At 40.6% G+C, this 21,629-nt stretch overlaps 1 protein-coding gene and 1 pseudogene across 15 annotated transcripts in view; one reads left to right on the forward strand and one right to left on the reverse strand.

The window, feature by feature from the left end:
- SCN8A (sodium voltage-gated channel alpha subunit 8) overlaps nucleotides 1–21,629 on the forward strand; it is a 211,021-nt gene that overhangs the window by 99,415 nt on the left and 89,977 nt on the right. For all 15 annotated transcript variants that reach the window (XR_012420258.1, XM_065524218.2, XM_065524216.2 and 12 more), the window contains 5 exons: nucleotides 5,355–5,576; nucleotides 7,556–7,619; nucleotides 9,173–9,314; nucleotides 12,173–12,379; nucleotides 13,178–13,471. Coding sequence is in view for 14 of the 15 variants with exons in the window: in XM_065524218.2 (XP_065380290.1) it covers nucleotides 5,355–5,576; nucleotides 7,556–7,619; nucleotides 9,173–9,314; nucleotides 12,173–12,379; nucleotides 13,178–13,471 (929 nt within the window). In the remaining variant the exon portion in view is untranslated. The remainder of the gene's footprint in view (nucleotides 1–5,354; nucleotides 5,577–7,555; nucleotides 7,620–9,172; nucleotides 9,315–12,172; nucleotides 12,380–13,177; nucleotides 13,472–21,629) is intronic.
- Nucleotides 18,879–21,230, reverse strand: LOC102141818 (heterogeneous nuclear ribonucleoprotein A3-like; annotated as a pseudogene).

The following is a 21,629-nucleotide window of genomic DNA, read 5'->3' on the forward strand; positions in this document are numbered from 1 at the left end:
ACTTAAATTTCTCAACCTGAGCTACAAACTAGGGAATATGAATTAACTTTATTTATTTATTTTATTTATACATATATATTTTTGAGACAGAGTTTCACTGTTGTCGCCTAGCCTGGAGTGCAATGGCCAGATCTCAGCTCACTACAACCTCCACCTCCTGGGCTCAAGCGATTCTCCTGCTTCAGCCTCCTGAGTAGCTAGGATTACAAGCATGCGCCACCACGCCCAGCTAATTTTTGTATTTTTGGTAGATATGGGGTTTCACCACGTTGGCTAGGCTGGTCTTGAACTCCTGACCTCAGATGATCCACCCACCTCGGCCTCCCAAAGTGCTGAGATTACAAGCGTGAGCCACCATGCCCAACAAATTAACTTTATTTATAATCTGGCCATCCAGTGGTGGAAGATTTTGACCCCAATATGCTTGACTGATTTTTCTGGACATAGCACATAGGCAGGCATTGTTCATTTGTTCAGAGGATTCCTGGGCATTGTGAAAGGTGACAGGAGGTTCAGAGGTACCTTTGGACATAGAGTAGAATTCTTCACTAGCTTCTCAAAATTCCTTAATTATCCAGCTTTCCCTCTTGTCACTGACCATTCTCTACATTGAATCCAGCTGTCTTTTCTTGGCCTATAGTAAATGTATTAACTGTTTCTACTCAGACACATTTACCAAAGCAAGCTAATGTTAGCCTTTTCCAAGAGTTCTCACTGTCCAATTTGCCCCCACGTGGCTTCTGTTGCACACTCTGTTGTGTAGGAGTCTTCTGAAGAAGTATTCTGCTGTTTTGGATAATCGGTTTCCAGTCAGTATCTTGCTTGTTCTGGCATATGATGTTGTGAGCCAATAGAATGAAAAGACAGTGTCTGTGTACAGCCAGAATGGTGGCATTCTACGTTTCGGCTTGTGTTGGGTCAGGAATTCTACTAACAGCTTTTTGCCTTTATTGACAGGCGTTGATGGTACGAGGGAGCACTTTCAGGCAGTCACAGCTGGCAAGACTATAGAGCTTGAGCTTGGGAAATGAATTGATGGTATCATCTCCATAAGTTGGCCTTGATGTCTGCAAATGTGGCCATTTGCAATTTATCCTAATGGAAGGAAGAAGAGTCTTGGCTGAGGCCAACGTATAGTTCAGTGACTGTTTATATTTAATACTGCTGTGTGATCATGTGCCTTCCTTTACCTGAAAACATGAAGCCACATTCACTTTTCTTCTTCTTTTTCCTTTGCCTTCTCATTTTCTCGTGGTGATCCGGATGGGAATCTTGGAAAGTAAACTTTTTAGATGGCTGTAGTGTTATTTAGTGATTATCCTTGCATAATTAAGATTTGTTTATCTGACACTCTGTGAAGTATAAGCAGCTGAATACTGTTTCCAATTAAGCTTCTGCTTTAGACATCTTGAAAGCTAACTCATCAATGAGATGATCTAAGCCCCAGACTTCAAAGCTGAGGCTTGAAAAAGTGTCTTTTTAGCTTCCTTGACTCATGTTTACACATTTCTTCAGCAATAACATCTGGTTTATGGAGAAGAGATGTTAAACCAGCTGATTGTGAGCATTTAGGTCCATCTCCAGGAAAGTAAATTCCATGCAGGCTTGGCATATCAGATTAGTTGGGGTCATCTCTGGTTGCAAGTAACAGGACACAGGAATAATTCAGGGAACCCAAGGGCTGGAATGCACTTGTGCTTCTGGGAAGCCGGTAGAAACCAGAATGCAGAGCCAGAAAGCCATGGGTATGTGGAAGTACTTTGACTACATCTGTCTTCTCTCCATGTGTCAATTTCTCTCTCTCAGCATACTAACTTCCTTTACTTCTCAGTCACATCTTAATATAATGACAGAATATGGCTACCACTTAGCTTCCACATTTATTTATTACCATTCCCACCACATGAAAAGATTACTCAACTGTCTCTTATCCTGTTCCAAATTCCGGTAGGAAAGGAACTGCATTTAGGTCAGATGTCCATCCAGACATCTGCAACTACTGAGAGAAGGTGACCTTGTACAGACATGGCTGCTGACAGCTCATTATTAAGGAACAGGGGATAGTTGGAGCTCATGACCTAGAATTTCCACTTATATGGGCCTGGAACTGTCAAAGACTTCCCAGCCCAGGAAAATCAGATTCTACTAATGCTAAAATTGTATGCTTTTCAAATGATGTACTTACAAACTCATTGGTTTGGCTATTTTATGATATTATACTCTTGTTACTAATACAAAGGACAGCTTACAGCTCATTTCTCAATTCAGTAAAATAGCAATGGTAAAGTCCTTTAACAGTCATCTAGTGTTTGGAAAGGTGATTGTCTGAATTGTCTGGAGAGATGGCTGTATACGCTTCATAAAAAAGTCCAGGAAAAGAAACTCTACAACCATTTTTAGTGATCCATTCAAGTATTCTTTTTTAAATCAGTCTTTGAATTTGAAAACAGTAAACTTGCATAATTTTAGAATCCTAGGATTGAATTATTGACTCAATATAGACCTGCTCCAACCCAGTCAAAATATAATGAGGACTTCTCTGTTCCTTAGCAACTAAATGGAAATAAATTCCATACTTCTTGATGGCTGCCTTCTACTTTTTTCCACCAGTACCTTCTTACCTAGCTGTGCGATTATGATATGATTTCCCAGGGCTTTAGGTTTAAAAGATAGTTTGAAATTTCAGTTACTTAATCTCAAACAAATAAACATTTCTGCCTTATTTTGAAAGACTTTTAGAGAAGATTCTTCAGCTTCTCCACCACTGCCCACTGCTCTGTAGTGGGGTGTTTATCCATGTTCTGTAGATGAGAAAATGAGACTCTGAGAAGTAACCTTAAATTTGTTTGAAACACAATAGGTCATAAGTAGTGACTGAGCCAGGGCCAGAATACCCGCTTTTGGATTCCCTGTCTGATGTTCTTTCTGCACAGCCCTGTGAGGAGAAAAATAATCAGATTATAAATGCTTTGTTTTCTGGAGCCCAAGCAAGCTCTTCATAATCCCTTTGTGGCCACAGTCTCCATGGAAGGCTCACTCTAGTAAAGCACAAGACTCTGCATACTTCATCTCTACAGTCTACCTCTTGGCTCTTTTTTCTTTAATTCCTCTTAGATCGCTTTCAAGATATTTGTGTAAGAGGAGAGAACTTTCTCATTCATTTACTCTCCCAATAAAAATTTATTAAGTGCCTGCCTTTGTGACAGGTCCTGTGCTAGGCAGAGCATTCATTTCTATTATTGGACTCAGAAAATTCTATTGGGCTCGACTTTGAAAAGTCTAGGTGATTACTTGCAAAATACAGCAAAAGAAGAATCATGTCCGTACCACCCACTAGATCACCATTATATGAGGTTAGCCCTGAGCAGTGCCATTTTCCCAATCATGTCCCTTTGAGGAGGGACATGTCCTCATGAGGAGGAGAATAGTGATAACGAGTATTGAGTGCCAGCTATGTGCCAGGCACTTTACTAGATACTTTATAAAAATTACCTATTTAAATCTAACAACAACCCAATGAGGTTAGTATTGTAAATCCATTTTTACAGATGAGTAGACTGAGGTTCAGGCAATAATGGTCAACATTTGACTCATTTGCTACGTACTAAATGCTTTGTCAAGTTTTTTGTTGTTTTTGAGATGGAGTCTCGCTGTGTTGACCAGGCTGGAGAGCAGTGGCGCGATCTTGGCTCACTGGAACCTCCGCCCCCCCACCGGGTTCAAGTGATTCTCCTGCCTTAGCCTCCCACAGTAACTGGGATTACAGGTGTATGCCACCATGCCCGGCTAATTTTTTTTATATATATATTTTTAGTAGAGACGGGGTTTCACCATGTTGGCCAGGCTGGTCTTGAACTCCTGACCTCAGGTGATCCGGCCTACCTTGGCCTCCCAAAGTGCTGGGATTACAGGCGTGAGCCACTGTGCCCAGCTGCTCTGTCAAGTGTTTTATATGAACCACACTTAATCCTCACAGCAGCCCTATGATACTCAACTATAATTTTCCCTACTTTAAAGATGAAAAAACTGAGATTCTAAGAGGTTAGAAGGCGTATTGCGTAGGTTAGACAAGTAAGTGGCATAACTTAGTTAAGATTAGTGATTATCTACCCAGCCACACCCTTCAAAGCCAGGAGTAGGATTCCCTTGAATTTCAGTTCAGTAGTCTTGCCTTCAGAAGTGAGCAGGGATGAGATTCTTCCTGAGGCCTGTGTGTCAAGGCTTAGCACCTGCCTCTTGCTCATCCTGGTGCATTGGCTACCAAGAGTGCTCAGTGCTTTGTTGACTGTATCCTATGGATAGCCTGATATCTGGGCACATAAAGACTCATTTGGACCCAAAAAACATGAACCTACAATCATGTTTTTCTGTCTCTCCTATCACTGATCTCTCCCTGTCCAATTAAGAAATACACCTTCAGTCTACATTTGAGCCAGTGTCTTACATTTAAACTTCAAATTAATTTTTTTATGTTTTTATTTTTAATTTAGGACAGAAAAAAGATTATTGTAGAAAGCAGGGAATATATATGATACAGAAAAAGTATATTTTTTAATGGAAAAAGACAAAGTATAAATACTGGATTAATAATAACCTTTTCAATACCTTGGCATTTCCAGAATCCTTGAGAAAATACTATTGTACCTTCTCACTTATTATTGGCTTTTAAACTTCCCCCTAGTGGTTTTGTTTTCTTCCCCCTAGAGGCCTCCTCAATTCCTGATTTTTCCATTTGTTTCTTTGACACATATTTACTAAATACCTACTGTGGGCTAGGCACTATAGATACAGCTATGAACAAGATAGATGTAAAAAAATCAATTATAACCATGACAAATGCTACAGAAGAAATTATAAGATGCTACTGAAACACTGGTAACAATGGGGAAGGAGAAGAGTTGCAAAATCAGAGAAGGCTTTCTGGAAGAATTGACATTTAAACTGGGCCTTGAAGGATGAGTAGGATTTAGGCACAGAGGACAAGATAATATAGCAGGGAGCATTCCAGGCAGAGGGAGCAGCAGGTATGAAGGCCCTAAGGCAAGTAAGAGCTGGGCTCATATGGGGAACTAAAAAGTAGTCAGAGATGGGAAAGTGTTCCCAGGAAGAAAGGAGCCACATGTTGGTAGAAGGACCTTTCTTTTGCTTTTTCAGATGTATTCACTTAAAAATCGATACTTCGGAATACTGATAATTTTGCTGCCCTATTATTATTCTCATGGTATAAATATAGAGTGGCCATATTTCAAGAGTGGTGCTGTGGGGAGGAGTAGCAGCCAGTGGCTAAGAGGGAGGCTGGGGGAGGTGGGGAGGGCTTTGAGGTGCCTCTAATTCCGCGGATTCTGTCTCCTCAGGCCTGAAGACAATTGTGGGTGCCCTGATTCAGTCTGTGAAGAAACTGTCAGATGTGATGATCCTGACAGTGTTCTGTCTGAGTGTGTTTGCCTTGATCGGACTGCAGCTGTTCATGGGGAACCTTCGAAACAAGTGTGTTGTGTGGCCCATAAACTTCAACGAGAGCTATCTTGAAAATGGCACCAAAGGCTTTGATTGGGAAGAGTATATCAACAATAAAAGTAGGTGGCCTTTTCTCTGCAAGAGGAATAGGAAAAGTCTGTTCCTAGTTCATGTGGTCAGAAGCTACACAGGGCTTAAAAAAGTAGTTGGAGGCCGGGCATGGTGGCTCACACCTGTAATCCCAGCACTTTAGGAGGCTGAGGCAGGTGGATCACCTGAGATTGGGAGTTTGAGACCAGCCTGACCAACATGGAGAAACCCTCTCTCTACTAAAAATACAAAGTTAGCGAGGCATGGTGGTACATGCCTGTAATCCCAGCTACTCGGGAGGCTGAGGCAGGAGAATCACTTGAACCTGGGAGGTGGAAGTTGCAGTGAGCCAAGATCGCGCCATTGTACTCCAGCCTGAGTTGGCAACAAGAGCAAAGCTCCATCTCAAAAAAAAAAAAAAAAAAAAAGAAAGTAGTTGGAGCTGGAAAGGAATGGCAATGCTACTAGAACTAGCCTTGTGAAATTATTCCTTTCCTCGAGGTAGAATTGTATTCAGAAGCTCTCAAACATCAGCCCTCTCTCCCGTCTTTGCATGTACCCCTAAACTTTTACTTTGAAATTCAGGCTTAGAAGCTTGACAAAAGTTGTTTTTTTCCCTAGCTGAGTTACTTGGAGTATTTACATATTTAGTCCAGAATGTATCTATGAAACTCAACTTTTCTTAATACTACTAAGACTATCGCAGTCCATCTAGTCTAGGGAATCAGGTGATCTCCAAGGCACTATTCAATCCTATTGCAGTTGAGGAGTTTTTAATCATTTTATTTGAGGAACCAAAGGAAAATTTGATGTAGTGATACTTTAGACTCATGAAAAAAGTTAGCTATGTCACTATTAGTCATTCCTGAGAAAATAAAGTCAGTTTAGTATCCATAAGAAAATGTTGCAAAGGAGATTTCAGGGACATATGCTGGAAAGGAAAACATGCCTTGTAATTTAAAATAGGACCGAGTATCTAGTGACCAATGAGCTCTAAAATATCTTTTATAAAGACAAGTTGTAAGGATGGAAGAATAGAGTGGTATAAAGGGGTGTAGGACTCAGAAAACTTACTTTTAAGACCTCTTTGATTCAAGTACCAGAATCTGGCATATAGATTAGAAGTATGAGTAGAAGTTGGGTATCTGTGAAAACTATATTGCATCAAGAACTTTGGGATAGCACTTTTAATTTGTAAATATATATAAGAAAATCATTAATGGGAAAGAATTCTTATCAGCTGGCCACAGCTGTTGGAAAAGATTTTTTTTTTTTTTTTTTTTTTTTGAGACAGAGTCTTGCTCTGCCGCCCAGGCCTGAGTGCAGTGGCCGGATCTCAGCTGACTGCAAGCTCCGCCTCCTGGGTTTACACCATTCTCCTGCCTCAGCCTCCCGAGTAGCTGGGACTACAGGGGCCCGCCACCTCGCCCGGCTAGTTTTTTGTATTTTTAGTAGAGACGGGGTTTCACCGTGTTAGCCAGGATGGTCTCGATTTCCTGACCTCGTGATCCGCCCGTCTCGGCCTCCCAAAGTGCTGGGATTACAGGCTTGAGCCACCGTGCCCGGCCTGGAAAAGATTTATGAGCTAAAATCAATAACTGTTTCTGCTAGAGCTGGTTAAGAACAGTGTAGGCCGGGCGCGGTGGCTCATGCCTGTAATCCCAGCACTTTGGGAGGTCGAGGTGGGCGGATCACGAGGTCAGGAGATCGAGACCATCCTGGCTAACACGGTGAAACCCCGTCTCTACTAAAAATACAAAAAATCAGCCGGGCTGGGTGGCGGGTGCCTATAGTCCCAGCTACTCGGGAGACTGAGGCAGGAGAATGGCGTGAACCCGGGAGGCGGCGCTTGCAGTGAGCCGAGATCGCACCACTGCACTCCAGCCTGGGCAACAGAGCGAGACTCAGTCTCAAAAAAAAAAAAAAAAAAAAAAAAGGACAGTGTAACCTTATTCTCTCATTCATTTAAATCTGCCTGTTCATTTCCTGCCTCTTCAAACTTTTCTAGCAAATTTCTACACAGTTCCTGGCATGCTGGAACCTTTACTCTGTGGGAACAGTTCTGATGCTGGGTAAGTAGCTCACCTAGTTTGATTCTCTTTCTTTAAAAATGTACCTATTATTAGTTGGGTCAAAATAGGCAAAATGTTTACTTTTCTCTGTGCTCAAGTAGTAGACCTTACAATTGCATCTGACCTATCGGTTGGCATAGATTTTCTGTTTCACATTTGTCCACCTAAAGTTGACATTTCACTAGTAAGTGACTGTGCTTGTAGTCTCAATGCAAAATGAAAGAATCCAAGGATAGAATCAATAACACCAGATAGCTTACCTGCCTGTTGGGGATTCCTCTCATCCTATATTACAATAGAGAGTAAAGATACCGTCTTAGTGATAGTTATGGATCCAAGGATGACCCAAAATATGCTTGACTTGACAGCATAGAGGAGGAAAAAGAGTAGCAACATAGTATTTGAGTCCTGATCCTGATAATTCCTGCTCTAAGACCTTTGGCAAGCCATTTAACTTATCTGAGCCTTGGTTTTTTCATCCATAAAATGGATTTATTTAATAAGCCATGCTCTCTCTTTCTCACAGGGTTACTGGAAGAATCCACTTACATTACATGAAAGTGCTTTGTAAACAGAGGGCTTTATAAATGTAGGGTGGTAGTGTCATTTTTCAGAGTATATTGGTCCTCTAAGAACTGGTGTTTTAACATGACTACAATGTCTAGAAATCCATTTAATTTCTATATTAAAGTAGACTACTAGAGATTACATTGAAATAAATATGAGGTGAATCTAAAAGCAGGAGAAATGGTGTAACTAAGGTAACTGAAATCCCCATTATGACTTAGGTTGTCACAGTGAGTATAAAGAAAACAGAAACGATTAAGAGGAACTTCTGGCCGGGCGCGGTGGCTCATGCTTGTAATCCCAGCACTTTGGGAGGCCAGTGCAGGCAGATCACGAGGTCAGGAGTTTGAGACCTGCCAGGCCAACACAGTGAAACCCTTTCTCTACTAAAAATACAAAAATTAGCCAGACGTGGTGGCAGGCGCCTGTAATCCCAGCTACTTGGGAGGCTGAGGCAGGAGAATTGCTTGAACCCAGGAGGCAGAGGTTGCGGTGACCCGAGGTCATGCCATGACACTCTAGCCTGGACGACAGAGCTAGACTCTGTCTAAAAAAAAAAAAAGGAACTTCTAGCCGTTTGTCATTTGGGATAGTAGTGAAGTTAAATTTGATTGAATTGCACATTAATATGAATCTAGAACAGTACTTCTCACGCTTTGGCACGCATAAGAATCACCTGGCATACCTCTTAAAAATGCAGATTCATAGATCCCATATCCAGAACTTTTAATTCCTAGATTTGGGTAAGGACACAGGAATCTGCATTTTTAAAGAACATGCCAGGTGATTCTGATCCTAGGCTGTCCCCAGAAGTTGGCTAGCTGCTTATTTCCTTCTTTTTCTTCCAATTTGTTGTCCTGGCTCTATCAATGGTTATTTATTATCTCCAAGGTCGTGGATTAAATAGAATTATGTTATTTGTTATCTCCAAGGTCACGGCTGGTGGAATTATGTTAAAAGTCCTGAACTTCCCTTTCTTTCTTTAGGCAATGCCCAGAGGGATACCAGTGTATGAAAGCAGGAAGGAACCCCAACTATGGTTACACAAGCTTTGACACTTTTAGCTGGGCCTTCTTGGCATTATTTCGCCTTATGACCCAGGACTATTGGGAAAACTTGTATCAGTTGGTGAGTAATACCTCTTTTCCTTTGGCCATAGAGTTTGCATGAGCATATACAGGGTTAGGGACATTCTGTGTGGGAGACATTCTGTGTGAGAGACATTTAGTAAAGACATTATACAAGATCTAACTGTTGTGTTTCCCACAGTCAGCTGGTTTTTGATGTTAAGTGAATTCTCTCAGTTCTCATCCCTGTTTCTTGAATGCTCAGTCATGTATAGCTGTAGATTCTTACAACCTTGACGGCCTCTTGTCTGACCTGAGAATCTGCTATCTCTATCTACTTCCTACTGTTTATCCTCTGCAGCATATCTCCTTTTGGAAATTTGGGCTCAGGGTTTGTTTTTTTTTTTTTGCTTGTTTTCTTTTCTTTTGTTTTTGAGGTAGGTACTACAGGCATGTACCACCACACCTGGCTAATATTTCTACTTTTTGGAAAGTTGGGGTTTCACTCTGTTTCCCAGGCTGGTCTTGCAACTTCTGGCCTCAAGTGATCCTCCCACTGTGGCCTCCCAAAGTGCTGGGATTACAGGCGTGAGCCACCGTTAGGGCTTCTGTTTAAGAAATATTAAACACCTCTTTGTGCAAGGCACTATATAGATGGAATTTCCATAAGGACCTTGGAGTATAAATATATCAACATTTTTGAGATTTGTAACACATTTGGACTTGTTCAAGCAGGTTGTACAGATAAAAATAGGGTCAGTAACGTTCTGTTGGGCTACACTGGTGACTCTGGACAAGTCATTTAACTTTGCTGGTTGTAATGAAGTTAGTGTAAGTGATTGCTAAGGGTCTTACAGCTTAGAAATTTTATGACAGTCCATTGTTTTCTGTTTGTCATTTGGTGATACCAGTTACTTTGAAAATGAAAAACTTGTCCCCTCAGGCATGAAGAAACCTCTTTTAAGGGAAGTTTCTATTTCAAATCTCTGAGTTAATTCTTACCTTTCTGTTGGACAGCCTAGAGTTCCCCCAGGTTGAATGTTTCTCATGAAATATTTGTGATTCATGCTGTTTCTTTTTTTTTTTTTTTGATACAGAGTTTTGCTGTGTCGCCCAGGCTGGAGTGCAGTGGCGCAATCTCAGCTCACTGCAACCTCCGCCTCGTGGCTTCAAACAATTCTCCTGACTCAGCCTCTCGAGTAGCTGGGATTACAGGCATGAGCCACCACGCCCAGCTAATTTTTTTGTTTGTTTGTTTTGTTTTGTTTTGTTTTTGTTTTTGTTTTTTGAGACGGAGTCTCGCTCTGTCGCCCAGGCTGGAGTGCAGTGGCGCGATCTCGGCTCACTGCAAGCTCCGCCTCCTGGGTTTACACCATTCTCCTGCCTCAGCCTCCTGAGTAGCTGGGACTACAGGCGCCCGCCACCGCGCCCGGCTAATTTTTTGTATTTTTAGTAGAGACGGGGTTTCACCGTGGTCTCGATCTCCTGACCTTGTGATCCGCCCCCCTCGGCCTCCCAAAGTGCTGGGATTACAGGCGTGAGCCACCGCGCCCGGCCGCTAATTTTTGTATTTTTAATAGATACAGGGTTTCACCATGTTGGTTGGCCAGGCTGGTCTCGAACTCTTGACCTCAGGTGATCTGCCTGTCTTGGCCTCCCAAAATGCTGGGATTACAGGTGCAAGCCACCGCACCCGGCCCATTTTGCAGTTAACAGAATAAAGATGAAAACTCTGTAATAGTGGGTTGCATGTACATAATCTAAAACCTAGTTTCCTTCTGCCTTTTTTTTCTTCCCTACTATCCTTTATGTCATATTGTCATATCCTTTTAAAACTCATCCTATTGCAAAAGAATAAGGAAGGGCGTCACTCAAGATGGGGATTTCCTGGCCAGATGCAGTGGCTCATGCCTATAATCCCAGCACTTTGGGAGGCCAAGGCGGGTGGATCACTTGAGGCCAGGAGTTCGAGACCAACCTGGCAAACATGGTGAAACCGCACCTCTACTAAAAACACAAAAATTAGCCAGGTATGGTGGCGCATGCCTGTAATCCCAGTTACTCGGGAGGCTGAGATGGGAGAATTGCTTGAACCTGGGAGGTGGAGGTTGCAGTGAGCCGAGATCATGCCACTGCACTCCAGCCTGGGTGACAGAGCAAGACTCCGTCTAAAAAAAAAAAAAAAAAAAAAAAGATGGGGCTGGGTGCGGTAGCTCACACCTGTAATCCCAGCACTTTGGGAGGCCGAGGCAGGTGGATCATGAGGTCAGGAGTTCAAGACCAGCCTGGCCAACATAGTGAAACCCCATCTCTACTAAAAATACAAAAAATTAGCTGGGCATGGTGGTGGGCACCTGTAATCCCAGCTACTCGGGAGGCTGAGGCAGGAGAATCGCTTGAACCCGGGAGGCAGAGGTTGTAGTGAGCCGAGATTGCACCATTTCACTCCAGCCCAGGTGATAGTGTGACACTCCATCTCAAAAAAAAAAAAAAAAGATGGGATTTCTTGCAACTTGGACCTGATTTCAGAGACACAATGTGTCTGTTAATGCTATTTGAGGACCAGTAGATAAATAAGCTGCAGTCTTGTATTCTTTTCTTTATACTTGTCTTAGCCCAAAATCAAACTTTTTTTTTTATGAAAGGGGTATATAGGGAATATTTAGAAAAATGAGAGAGGATTTTTTTCTCACAATGGTTGGGAGATAACTACTGCCATTTAATGTGAGTTGAGGATAAGTGAAACCATTCAACCATTGAGAATACTGAGTGCCCACAATAGGAAGGAGTACTGCACAAGGAAACACAGTCCTGTTCAAAATGCAAATAGTGCCCTTACAGAGGAACTCGGCCCATTAGCTGTTTTCAGCCTGGTTCATTTGGTACAAGTGACTCAGAAAATGGCCTTTGTCTTTGCAGACCTTACGAGCAGCTGGGAAAACATACATGATCTTCTTCGTCTTGGTCATCTTTGTGGGTTCTTTCTATCTGGTGAACTTGATCTTGGCTGTGGTGGCCATGGCTTATGAAGAACAGAATCAGGCAACGCTAGAAGAGGCAGAACAAAAAGAGGCTGAATTTAAAGCAATGTTGGAGCAACTTAAGAAGCAACAGGAAGAGGCACAGGTTGGTGATTAATTCTTTGCAATAGACCTTCCTGCCAGATCATGGTGACTAAGGCCCCATCTGATTTTCACTGCAGTTGATCTTTTCTAGGCATATTTTCAAATAGAGGTCATTGGTCTGATGAAAATAACCCAAGTAACAACTGCAGATGGTTGATCCAATTATTCAGTTTGTCTTAACGGCCAAATTGTTTGTTCATATCATCTTTTGTTGAATTTCTCAACTGTTCAATGTGCAACTGCCATGATGACTGGGAAGAAAAAAGTGACCAGGGTGGTTTATATAGTGTTTCACATAAGCATATTCTTTTTCTTGGGAAAAATGTTAAGATTCCTGTGGTCATAAAAAGTATTACTTCTAATTTAGAAGAAGATACAGGCAAAATATTAAAGTAAAACTTGAAAGACATTTGTGATCTCATCACCTTAACACTTAACTTTCTAATCCTTATCTAAATATACATGTATTTATACATTTTTAAGACCCATAATATATAATGTTACTTAGCATTCATTTCCAGACTTGCTCAGAAGGGATCCTCTGGTACCAAGGCAGCAGCCAAGTCCTTGTCTGAAATGCTCAAGAGAATAACTCCCAAAGTTCTCACCACTGGGTTCTGCTCTGTTCACTTAGGACTGTGTGCCGGAATACACAGAAACCCTCTAACAGTCTAGGTTTCCCGCCTCCTTTTTTCCTCCTTTCCCCTAGGTAGGGAAATGTTCTGTACTAACTGGTTGGCCTTGGGTGGCTCCAGCTAATTGCTCTGATCTGGCTTCCCTGCTGTGGCTTCTTTCCTAGGCTGCTGCAATGGCTACTTCAGCAGGAACTGTCTCAGAAGATGCCATAGAGGAAGAAGGTGAAGAAGGAGGGGGCTCCCCTCGGAGCTCTTCTGAAATCTCTAAACTCAGCTCAAAGAGTGCAAAGGAAAGACGTAACAGGAGAAAGAAGAGGAAGCAAAAGGAACTCTCTGAAGGAGAGGAGAAAGGGGATCCTGAGAAGGTGTTTAAGTCAGAGTCAGAAGATGGCATGAGAAGGAAGGCCTTTCGGTTGCCAGACAACAGAATAGGGAGGAAATTTTCCATCATGAATCAGGTAAACTCTTCTTTTTCCTATACCTTTTCCAAAAATGTATTTTTTATTAAGGTAAACTGTGTATATATGTATTATACCATCTTTACCATTTTAAGTGTACAGTTCAGTGTTAAGTACAATTATATTCTTCTTTTTCCTCTTTCCTCCCCTCTATCCCCTCCTCTTCCTGGCCTCTAGTAATCACCAGTCTACTCTCTACCTTCAAGAGATCTACTTTTTTAGTTCCCACATATGAGTGAGAACATGCTATATTTGTCTTTCTGTGCTTGGCTTATTTCACTGAACATCATAACCTCTGGTTCCATCTATGTTGCTGCAAATGATAGGAATTCATTCTTTTTATGGCTGAATAGTATTCCATAATGTAAATATACCACATTTTCTTTATCCATTTATCTGTTGATGGGCACTTAGGTTGATTTCATATTTTGTCTATTGTAAATAGTACTACAATAAACATGGGAGAGCAAATATCTCTTTAATATATTGACTTACTTTCTTTTGGTTATATACCCCATAATGAAATTGCTGGTGTATTAGTCTGGGTTCTCTAGAAAGATAGAACTAACAGGATATATTTATATATCTTATTAGTGTGTGTGTGTATATATATACGTGTGTGTATATATATATATATAAAGGGGAGTTTATTAAGTATTAACTTACACAATCACAAGGTCCCATAGTAGGCTGTCTGCAAACTTGAGGAGCAAGGAGAGCCAGTCTGAGTCCCAAAACTGAAGAGCTTGGAGTCGGATGTTCAAGGGCAGGAAGCATCCAGCATGGAGGAAAGATGTAGGCTGGGAGGCTAGGCCAGTCTCACCTTTTTATGTTTTTCTGCCCGCTTTATTTTCACTGGCAACCAATTAGATGGTGCCCACCACATTAAGGGTGGGTCTGCCTTTCCCAGCCCACTGATTTGACTGTTAATCTCCTTTGGCAACACACCTCACGGACACAGATCAATATTTTGCATCCTTCAATGCAATCAAGTTGACACTCAGTATTAACTATCACAACTGGATTATATGGTAATTCTATTTTTAGTTTTTGAGGAGCCTCCATACTCTTCTCCAAACTGGTTGTACTAACGTGCATTCCCACAACAGGTAAACTCTTTACATTGGTTCAATAAACCTAAAAAAATCTGGTTTTTCTAATCCCACTTGATTTTTATTTTCCCCTTTGGCCCTGTATTTTCCAGGCCCATCCCTGCATCCTCGTTTCTACCTCACTAAGCTCCATATTGTTCTCCTCTGGGAGGAAGTGTTACCAGCACATTTGGAACATTCTTCATTCTAAACCTGCCCTCCCTTCTCTGATGTAGAAGCCAACCCTAGACTATGTGATCACCTTTGGCAGACTTGCTTGGCAGTAAAGTATATGTCACACCAGCAATCTTCATGTTCTAAAACATCAGGGAGAGCGTTTCTCCTCTAAGCATCAGAATTTAGCTCAAACATCTCTGTTTAAGAATTGCATTTAATTATAGGGGACAATAATAATAGGAGTCATGAAACAGGACATCTTATTTGAGCATGGCAAGTTCTACTGATTAATTATTCTGGATATATAGTATCACACTGATAAGTTAGCCTATGGTAGATTGAAAGCCTCCAGTTTTTCCCAACTTTGATAAATAAGGAAACTAAGCAAAAAAGAGAAGAGAAGACTTAGGGTAATTGTTGAGCATTCTATTACTATAGATGTCATCACATAGATAGGTATTTTTGGATTTCAGAGAACACTACCAAAATCCAATTCTTAGGCCATTTAATTTCCCATTTTAAAGAAATGCTGGAAAGTTGGTAGGTATAGAATAGATTATAGTTACTGTTCATGGCAGTATATCCAGTGTCTTTTCTTTTTTCCCAGAGATGATGCATTTTCCCACTTGCATCTCTCACTTTCCAGTTCAGTCTTTTGCCAGTCTTACTCATTTCAGGGGATGAGCAAAATCCCTCATGTCCATCCTTTTCTTTTCATTCCTTAGCCTTATCTTAGTTTTGGCTTTACGATTGCATTATTTTGTTCTACTGCGTTTGTCCACTGCAGTTTTGTTTTCTCTAGTCTTTCTCCTTCTCCTTTGTATTTTATATACTGTCAACAGATCACGTCCTAAAATGCACTTCTCATCATTCATGTAGTAGGCATTTATGGAGTACCTACTACATATCAAGGATTGTGCTAGGTCCTAGGGCTTAAAAGGTGATTAAAACATCATCTCTACCCTAGAGAGCTTACCGTACAGTAAGACAGCCACATACACTAAAAAATTATGTAGTAGCATGTATTATTCCATAATTGAGATACGCTGGGGGTGTTAGAAAAGCACAGATCTATCCCAACATGGAGATTCAGTAAAGTTTCTGGGAAAGGTAAATTTCTGAACTGAAGCTTAAAGGATAGACAGGAATTAGGTAGTGTATGTGTGTGTTGGTGAGGCAGCAATAAGAAAAAAAGGACGATCTAGGTTTAGAAGGGAAGCATATTCCAGTTTAGATATCCAAAGTTTGAATTATTTGTTGGATAACCAAGTAGAGATTTTTTTAGACAAGGATAGGCAAATAATAGCTCAGGCAAGAGGTCCTGAGCTGAGAGGTGGTGATTGAAACCGTGAGACTTGCGGAGATTACTCAAAGAGAATGTGTCAGTTGGAAGAACAGTGAGCCAAAGACATGACCATTGCTGTTCACCGGCATAGGAGATGGAATTCAGGAAAGAAAACAGATAAACAGTGTTAGAGAAGCTGAGACGGCCAAGAGTTCAGTGAAGTCAGGACAGTAGCGATGTTGGAGAAGGCAGGGCAGTGATCAATGGATTGAAATTTAACAGAGATGCTTAGTGAGGTCAGAACTGAAAGTGTCCCTTGGATTTGGCAATATAAAGTCATTGAGGACTTTAAAGACATGTTTTAGTCCAGGTTAAGGAAGGATGCCATGTTGAGTGGGGAGTGGAGACAATGAGTATAGACTTCTCATCCCTGCTTCTTTAAAGAGTGTGGGTGGAAATAAGCATGTTTATAATCTGTGGAAGAAAAAAAAAAAAACAGAAAAGGGAGATGCGTTAGAAAATGAAACAGAATAGATAGAAGTAGAGCACAATCTTGGAAGATACCGAAATAGGTGTGGTTTTTAACAGAAAAGGGACCCTGATTCCCTGAAACCTTAAGAAAACAGGGAAGGATGAGGTGGATAAATTTGTAGAAAAGGAGTAGGAAGTTGAGGAAGATAACCCCTGACAGTTTAGTTTTTCGATAATGTCGGGAATTAAAAATCGAGGAGTTTGAGACCAGCCTGGGCAACATAGTGAGACCTCTGTCTCTGCAAAAAATGAATTAGTTTTTTGATAATGTAGGGAATTAAACATCTTATTGAAGGGAATGAGAGGTTGTGTTTGGAGGTTTAAAGAAAATACTGACAGTTTAGAATAGTTTTTAAGAAGAATGGGAGAGGGAATTCCCCTAATTAGATTCATTCTATTTACTAATTAAGTCCCAACTCCTTAGCCTGGAATTCATAGCATTTCCCCATCCCCTTAGTACGGACACAACCTATGTGTTCATTCTCCAGTCTCTGTGCCCTATCAGGCACCCTATACCTAAACCAGAATGAGCTACTAGATATTTCTCATATATGATGTTTGTTTTCTACCCTCTGTGGTTTGCTCAAGAAACACCCACTCTAAAATGTCCTGTTGGCCAGCACAGTGGCTCACACCTGTAATCCCAGCACTTTGGGAGGCCAAGGTGAAAGAATCGTTTGAGACCAAGAGTTCAAGACCACCCTGGGCAACATAGAGAGCCCCTTGTCTCTACCAAAAATTAAAATATTGGCCGGGCGTGGTGGCACATGCCTATAGCCCCAGCTACTCAGGAGTCTGAGGCGGGAAGATCGCTTGAGCACAGGAGGTTGAAGCTGCAGTGAGCTGTGATCTTACCACTACACTGCAGCTTGGGCAACAGAAGAAGACCCTGTCTCCAGAAAAACAAAAACAAACAAAACAATCAAAATTAAATGCCCTATTTTTCTGTCTTTGAATTTCCACATCATAGTTATTCTTGATATCTGCCTTTCAAGAAACCTTCCCTGACTCTCCTGTTTTCTAGTTGGAAATCTTCATTTTATCTTTCTGTTATGTTTTATATATACCTCTTTATTTGTTGCTTTTTACTCTACATATAGAAAGTACTCTACATATACTCTGTGTACATATTTATTTATGTTCATATCCTCTTCTCTCTTAAATAAAGTGTTAAAGTCAAGGTCTGCTTCTTAGCACATGGCTAGATACTGTTAGACAAATGAATGCAAGACTTTCAGAAATTTGATTTAACCCTTTCTGAGACTTCTTTATAGCCTGAAGCCATCTCTATCTCACCTTCACCTCTCCTTTCTTCTAGTTCAGCCTCTTTTGGGGAAAGAATGATAGTAGCTTTGTTGTCATTTTACCCTTGTCTTCAGAGACTCACTGAGCTATGAATACCTTAGTGCTGTTAACACTTTCCTATTGAATGGTCTCTGATTATTCTATAGGCTTTAGTACAAAGGTACACTGATTGCTCCTTACAGCAAAAAATAAAACCAGGCTTTTGAGATGTCCTGCTTTGCATGAAAATATTCACTTGGTCTAATTTCTCCATTCAAAAAAATAGTAAATTCCCAGAGGCCAAAGCTGACTGCCAAGACTAGCTTAGATGCTCCAAGGGATAGTAGTATTCTTTGTCCCAGGACTTTCCTGAAGTTTCTCTGGAAGAGTGACTGAAGAAATCGAGGCCTAGAAAGATTAACTTATAACTATAACTAGTTATAGAAGGTTATATAACTAGTAAGTGTTCAAGCCAAGATTTGAACCCAGGTTCATCCAACTCCAGCGCCTGTGCTCCTAACCACCCCTTCTTTACTCCTACACACGTGCATGATCATTTCTTCTGTTAGCTGAATAGTGAGTGTGGCTTCAGTTTTCTCACAACATAGTTCAGTTATGTGTCAGTTTCTTTTATTTCCATAGCTTCTGAGTTCTTTTTTTTTTTTTTTTTTGAAATTTTGAGATTCTTTTCATTTGAAGGTAATCGTAATGCTATTAAATTCACAAATGCTAATTTAAATACTCAATCCTATTTATCTAAAACACACGTTGCAAACACACAAATTATTTATTCTCTCCGCATGTCAGTACCCATTCATATCACGGTTTGGAAATTGGACGAATAAGATTCCCCTTAAACTGCAAGTCAGCAGGTGTTTCTTTACAGTTAACTTTAGCAAAATTCATACAAAATAGTAATTAACAATGATCTTTACTTGTTAAGTCACAAGGAAACACCTTCAAAACTGCATTTTGTTTAAGTTTCTGTACTAAAATGTAAAAAAACTGAACTACACAATATTGAAAAGTTAAAAATTCCTTATTTTTTTATTCCTGGTACCACTACCACAATTTACAGGGCAATATACCTGATGTAATGAAAAGAAAAAGAAAAAGACAAAGCTACAACAGATAAAAGACCTCAGGAATGTACCTCTAATTGACACTACATGGCATTAATCAATAGCTGCACTTTGTGCAAACTGTGAGCTATGACAGTCCTGAACAAGAAGGGTTTCCTGTTTAAGCTGCAGTAACTTTTCTGACTATGGATCATCCTTCTTTACAGATTTTTACAGTTCCTCTAATGCATTTGGGACGACTGTCTCAAAGTAACCTGCAGCTTTCCTGACAACCCCTCACTGTCTCTCCTACTAAGAACTGTAGCCCTTTTCTGCTGTTTTTAGAACCTTCTGCTACCATATCCACCCCTTCCACCACCAGATCCATAACCACTACCACAGGGACTGCCCGAGCTTCTTCCACCAAAACTTCCCCCTTTCATGGGTCCATAATTTGATTGCTGTTGTCCACTATAATTTTCAAAATCATTATAGTTCCCACCGCCACCATGGTTACGACTGCCAAAATTTCCTCCTTCATTGTAACCATCATAACCTCCACCACCGCTACCATATTCACCACCTTGGTTTCCATATCCTGGTCCACCACCACCATAGCCCCCTCTACTACAATAACCAGGACCACCTCCATAGTTGCCACTGTCACTTCCAAATCCATTATATCCACCATCACCTCCTCCATAACTACCTCTGCTGCCACCACCTCCACCACCATAGCCTCCTCTTCCACCAAAGTTTCCACCACCGCCAAAATTACCTCCACCACCTCCAAAGTTTACTCCGTGACCCATAAAATTGCCAGATCCACCTCCACGACCTCTCTGAGATCCAGCAGACTCCATCTCTTGTTTAGAAAGGACCTTTTTCACTTCACAGTTATGCCCATTAATAGTGTGGTATTTCTGAACAACAATTTTATCAACTGTATCATGATCATCAAAAATTACAAAAGCAAATCCTCTCTTTTTTCCACTCTGCCTGTCTTCCATAATTTCTATGGTTTCAATCTTGCCATACTTTTCAAAGTAGTCTCTCAAATTATATTCTTCTGTATCTTCTGTAATACCACCAACAAAAATTTTCTTCACTGTTAGATGGGCATCAGACTTTAAATAATCTTCTCTAGAAATAGGAACACTTTTACACTGTTGGTGGGACTGTAAACTAGTTCAACTATTGTGGAAGACAGTGTGGCAATTCCTCAAGGATCTAGAACTAGAAATACCATTTGACCCAGCCATCCTATTACTGGGTCTATACCCAAAGAATTATAAATCATGCTGCTATAAAGACACATGCACACGTATGTTTATTGCGGCACTATTCACAATAGCAAAGACTCGGAACCAACCCAGATGTCCATCAGTGATAGACTGGATTAAGAAAATGTGGCACGTATACACCATGGAATACTATGCAGCCATAAAAAAGGATGAGTTCATGTCCTTTTTTGGGACATGGATGAAGCTGGAAACCATCATTCTCAGCAAACTATCACAAGGACAAAAAACCAAACACCACATGTTCTCATTCATAGGTGGGAAGTGAACAATGAGAACACTTGGACCCAGGAAAGGGAACATCACACACAGGGGCCTACTGTGGGGTCGGGAGAGCGGGGAGGGATAGCATTAGGAGATGTACCTAATGTAAATGACGAGTTAATGGGTGCAGCACACTAACATGGCACATGTGTACATATGTAACAAACCTGCATGTTGTGCACATGTACCCTAGAACTTAAAGTATAATAAAAAATAAAATAAAACACATTTAAAAAAAAAAAAAAAAAAAAACCTCTCTGGAAACAGCTCTTTGGTTCCACTACATGCCCATCAACCTTGTGTGGTCAAGCACACATTGCTGCATCCACCTCTTCAACACGAGAATAAATCACAAAACCAAAGCCCCTGGAATGTTTTGTTTGGGGGTCTCTCATTACCACACAATCTGTAAGTATGCCCCATTTCTCAAAATGTTCTCTTAAACTATCATCTGTAGTTTCAAAGTTCAGACCACCAATAAACAGTTCTCTCAACCGCTCTGGTTCCTTTGGATCATGGCCCTCTTGCCAACTGCGGCGATGGCGATGGCCGGAGTCGGGCTAGGGGCAACCAGGCGGCGGTTTTACCTCCATTTTGAGCCTGAGTTCTTCTTGAGACATCTCCTGCTCACCCATCTCCTACCTATTTCTCTATATTTTTAAGGCTCAGGGCAGTTTATAAGTATTAAGTTGAGCCTATTTTTTCAAAGTATTTTAATTGCTCTATTGCAGCAGTTTTCAAACTTTCTGGTCTTAGGACCCCTTTATCTTCTTAAAAATTTTAGGTACATATGTACCTAAAAACCTTTTTAAAATGTGCTTTTAATTTCTCATATTAGAAATTATAATTAAGAAAATTAAAAAATATTTATTTACTAATTTTAAAAATATAGTAATGATAAACCCATTACATGATTAACACAAATTATATATTTTTAAGAAAAATGAACTGTTTTCCAAAACAAAAAAAAGATTCTTTTTTTTTTGTATTACATTTCTGCAAATCTCTTTAATCTGTGGTATAATAGAAAACAGTTGAAATATCATACTGGCTTATGCATGCATTCAGTTTGTTGCAATGTGATTTTCTTTCGTTAAAGTATTTGCAGAAAATCAAGTTTCATACAGATGTATAGTTAGAAAAGGGAGGAATATTTTAATAACC

This window comes from Macaca fascicularis, chromosome 11 (genome assembly GCF_037993035.2).
Source record: "Macaca fascicularis isolate 582-1 chromosome 11, T2T-MFA8v1.1".
Classification (NCBI taxonomy): domain Eukaryota; kingdom Metazoa; phylum Chordata; class Mammalia; order Primates; family Cercopithecidae; genus Macaca; species Macaca fascicularis.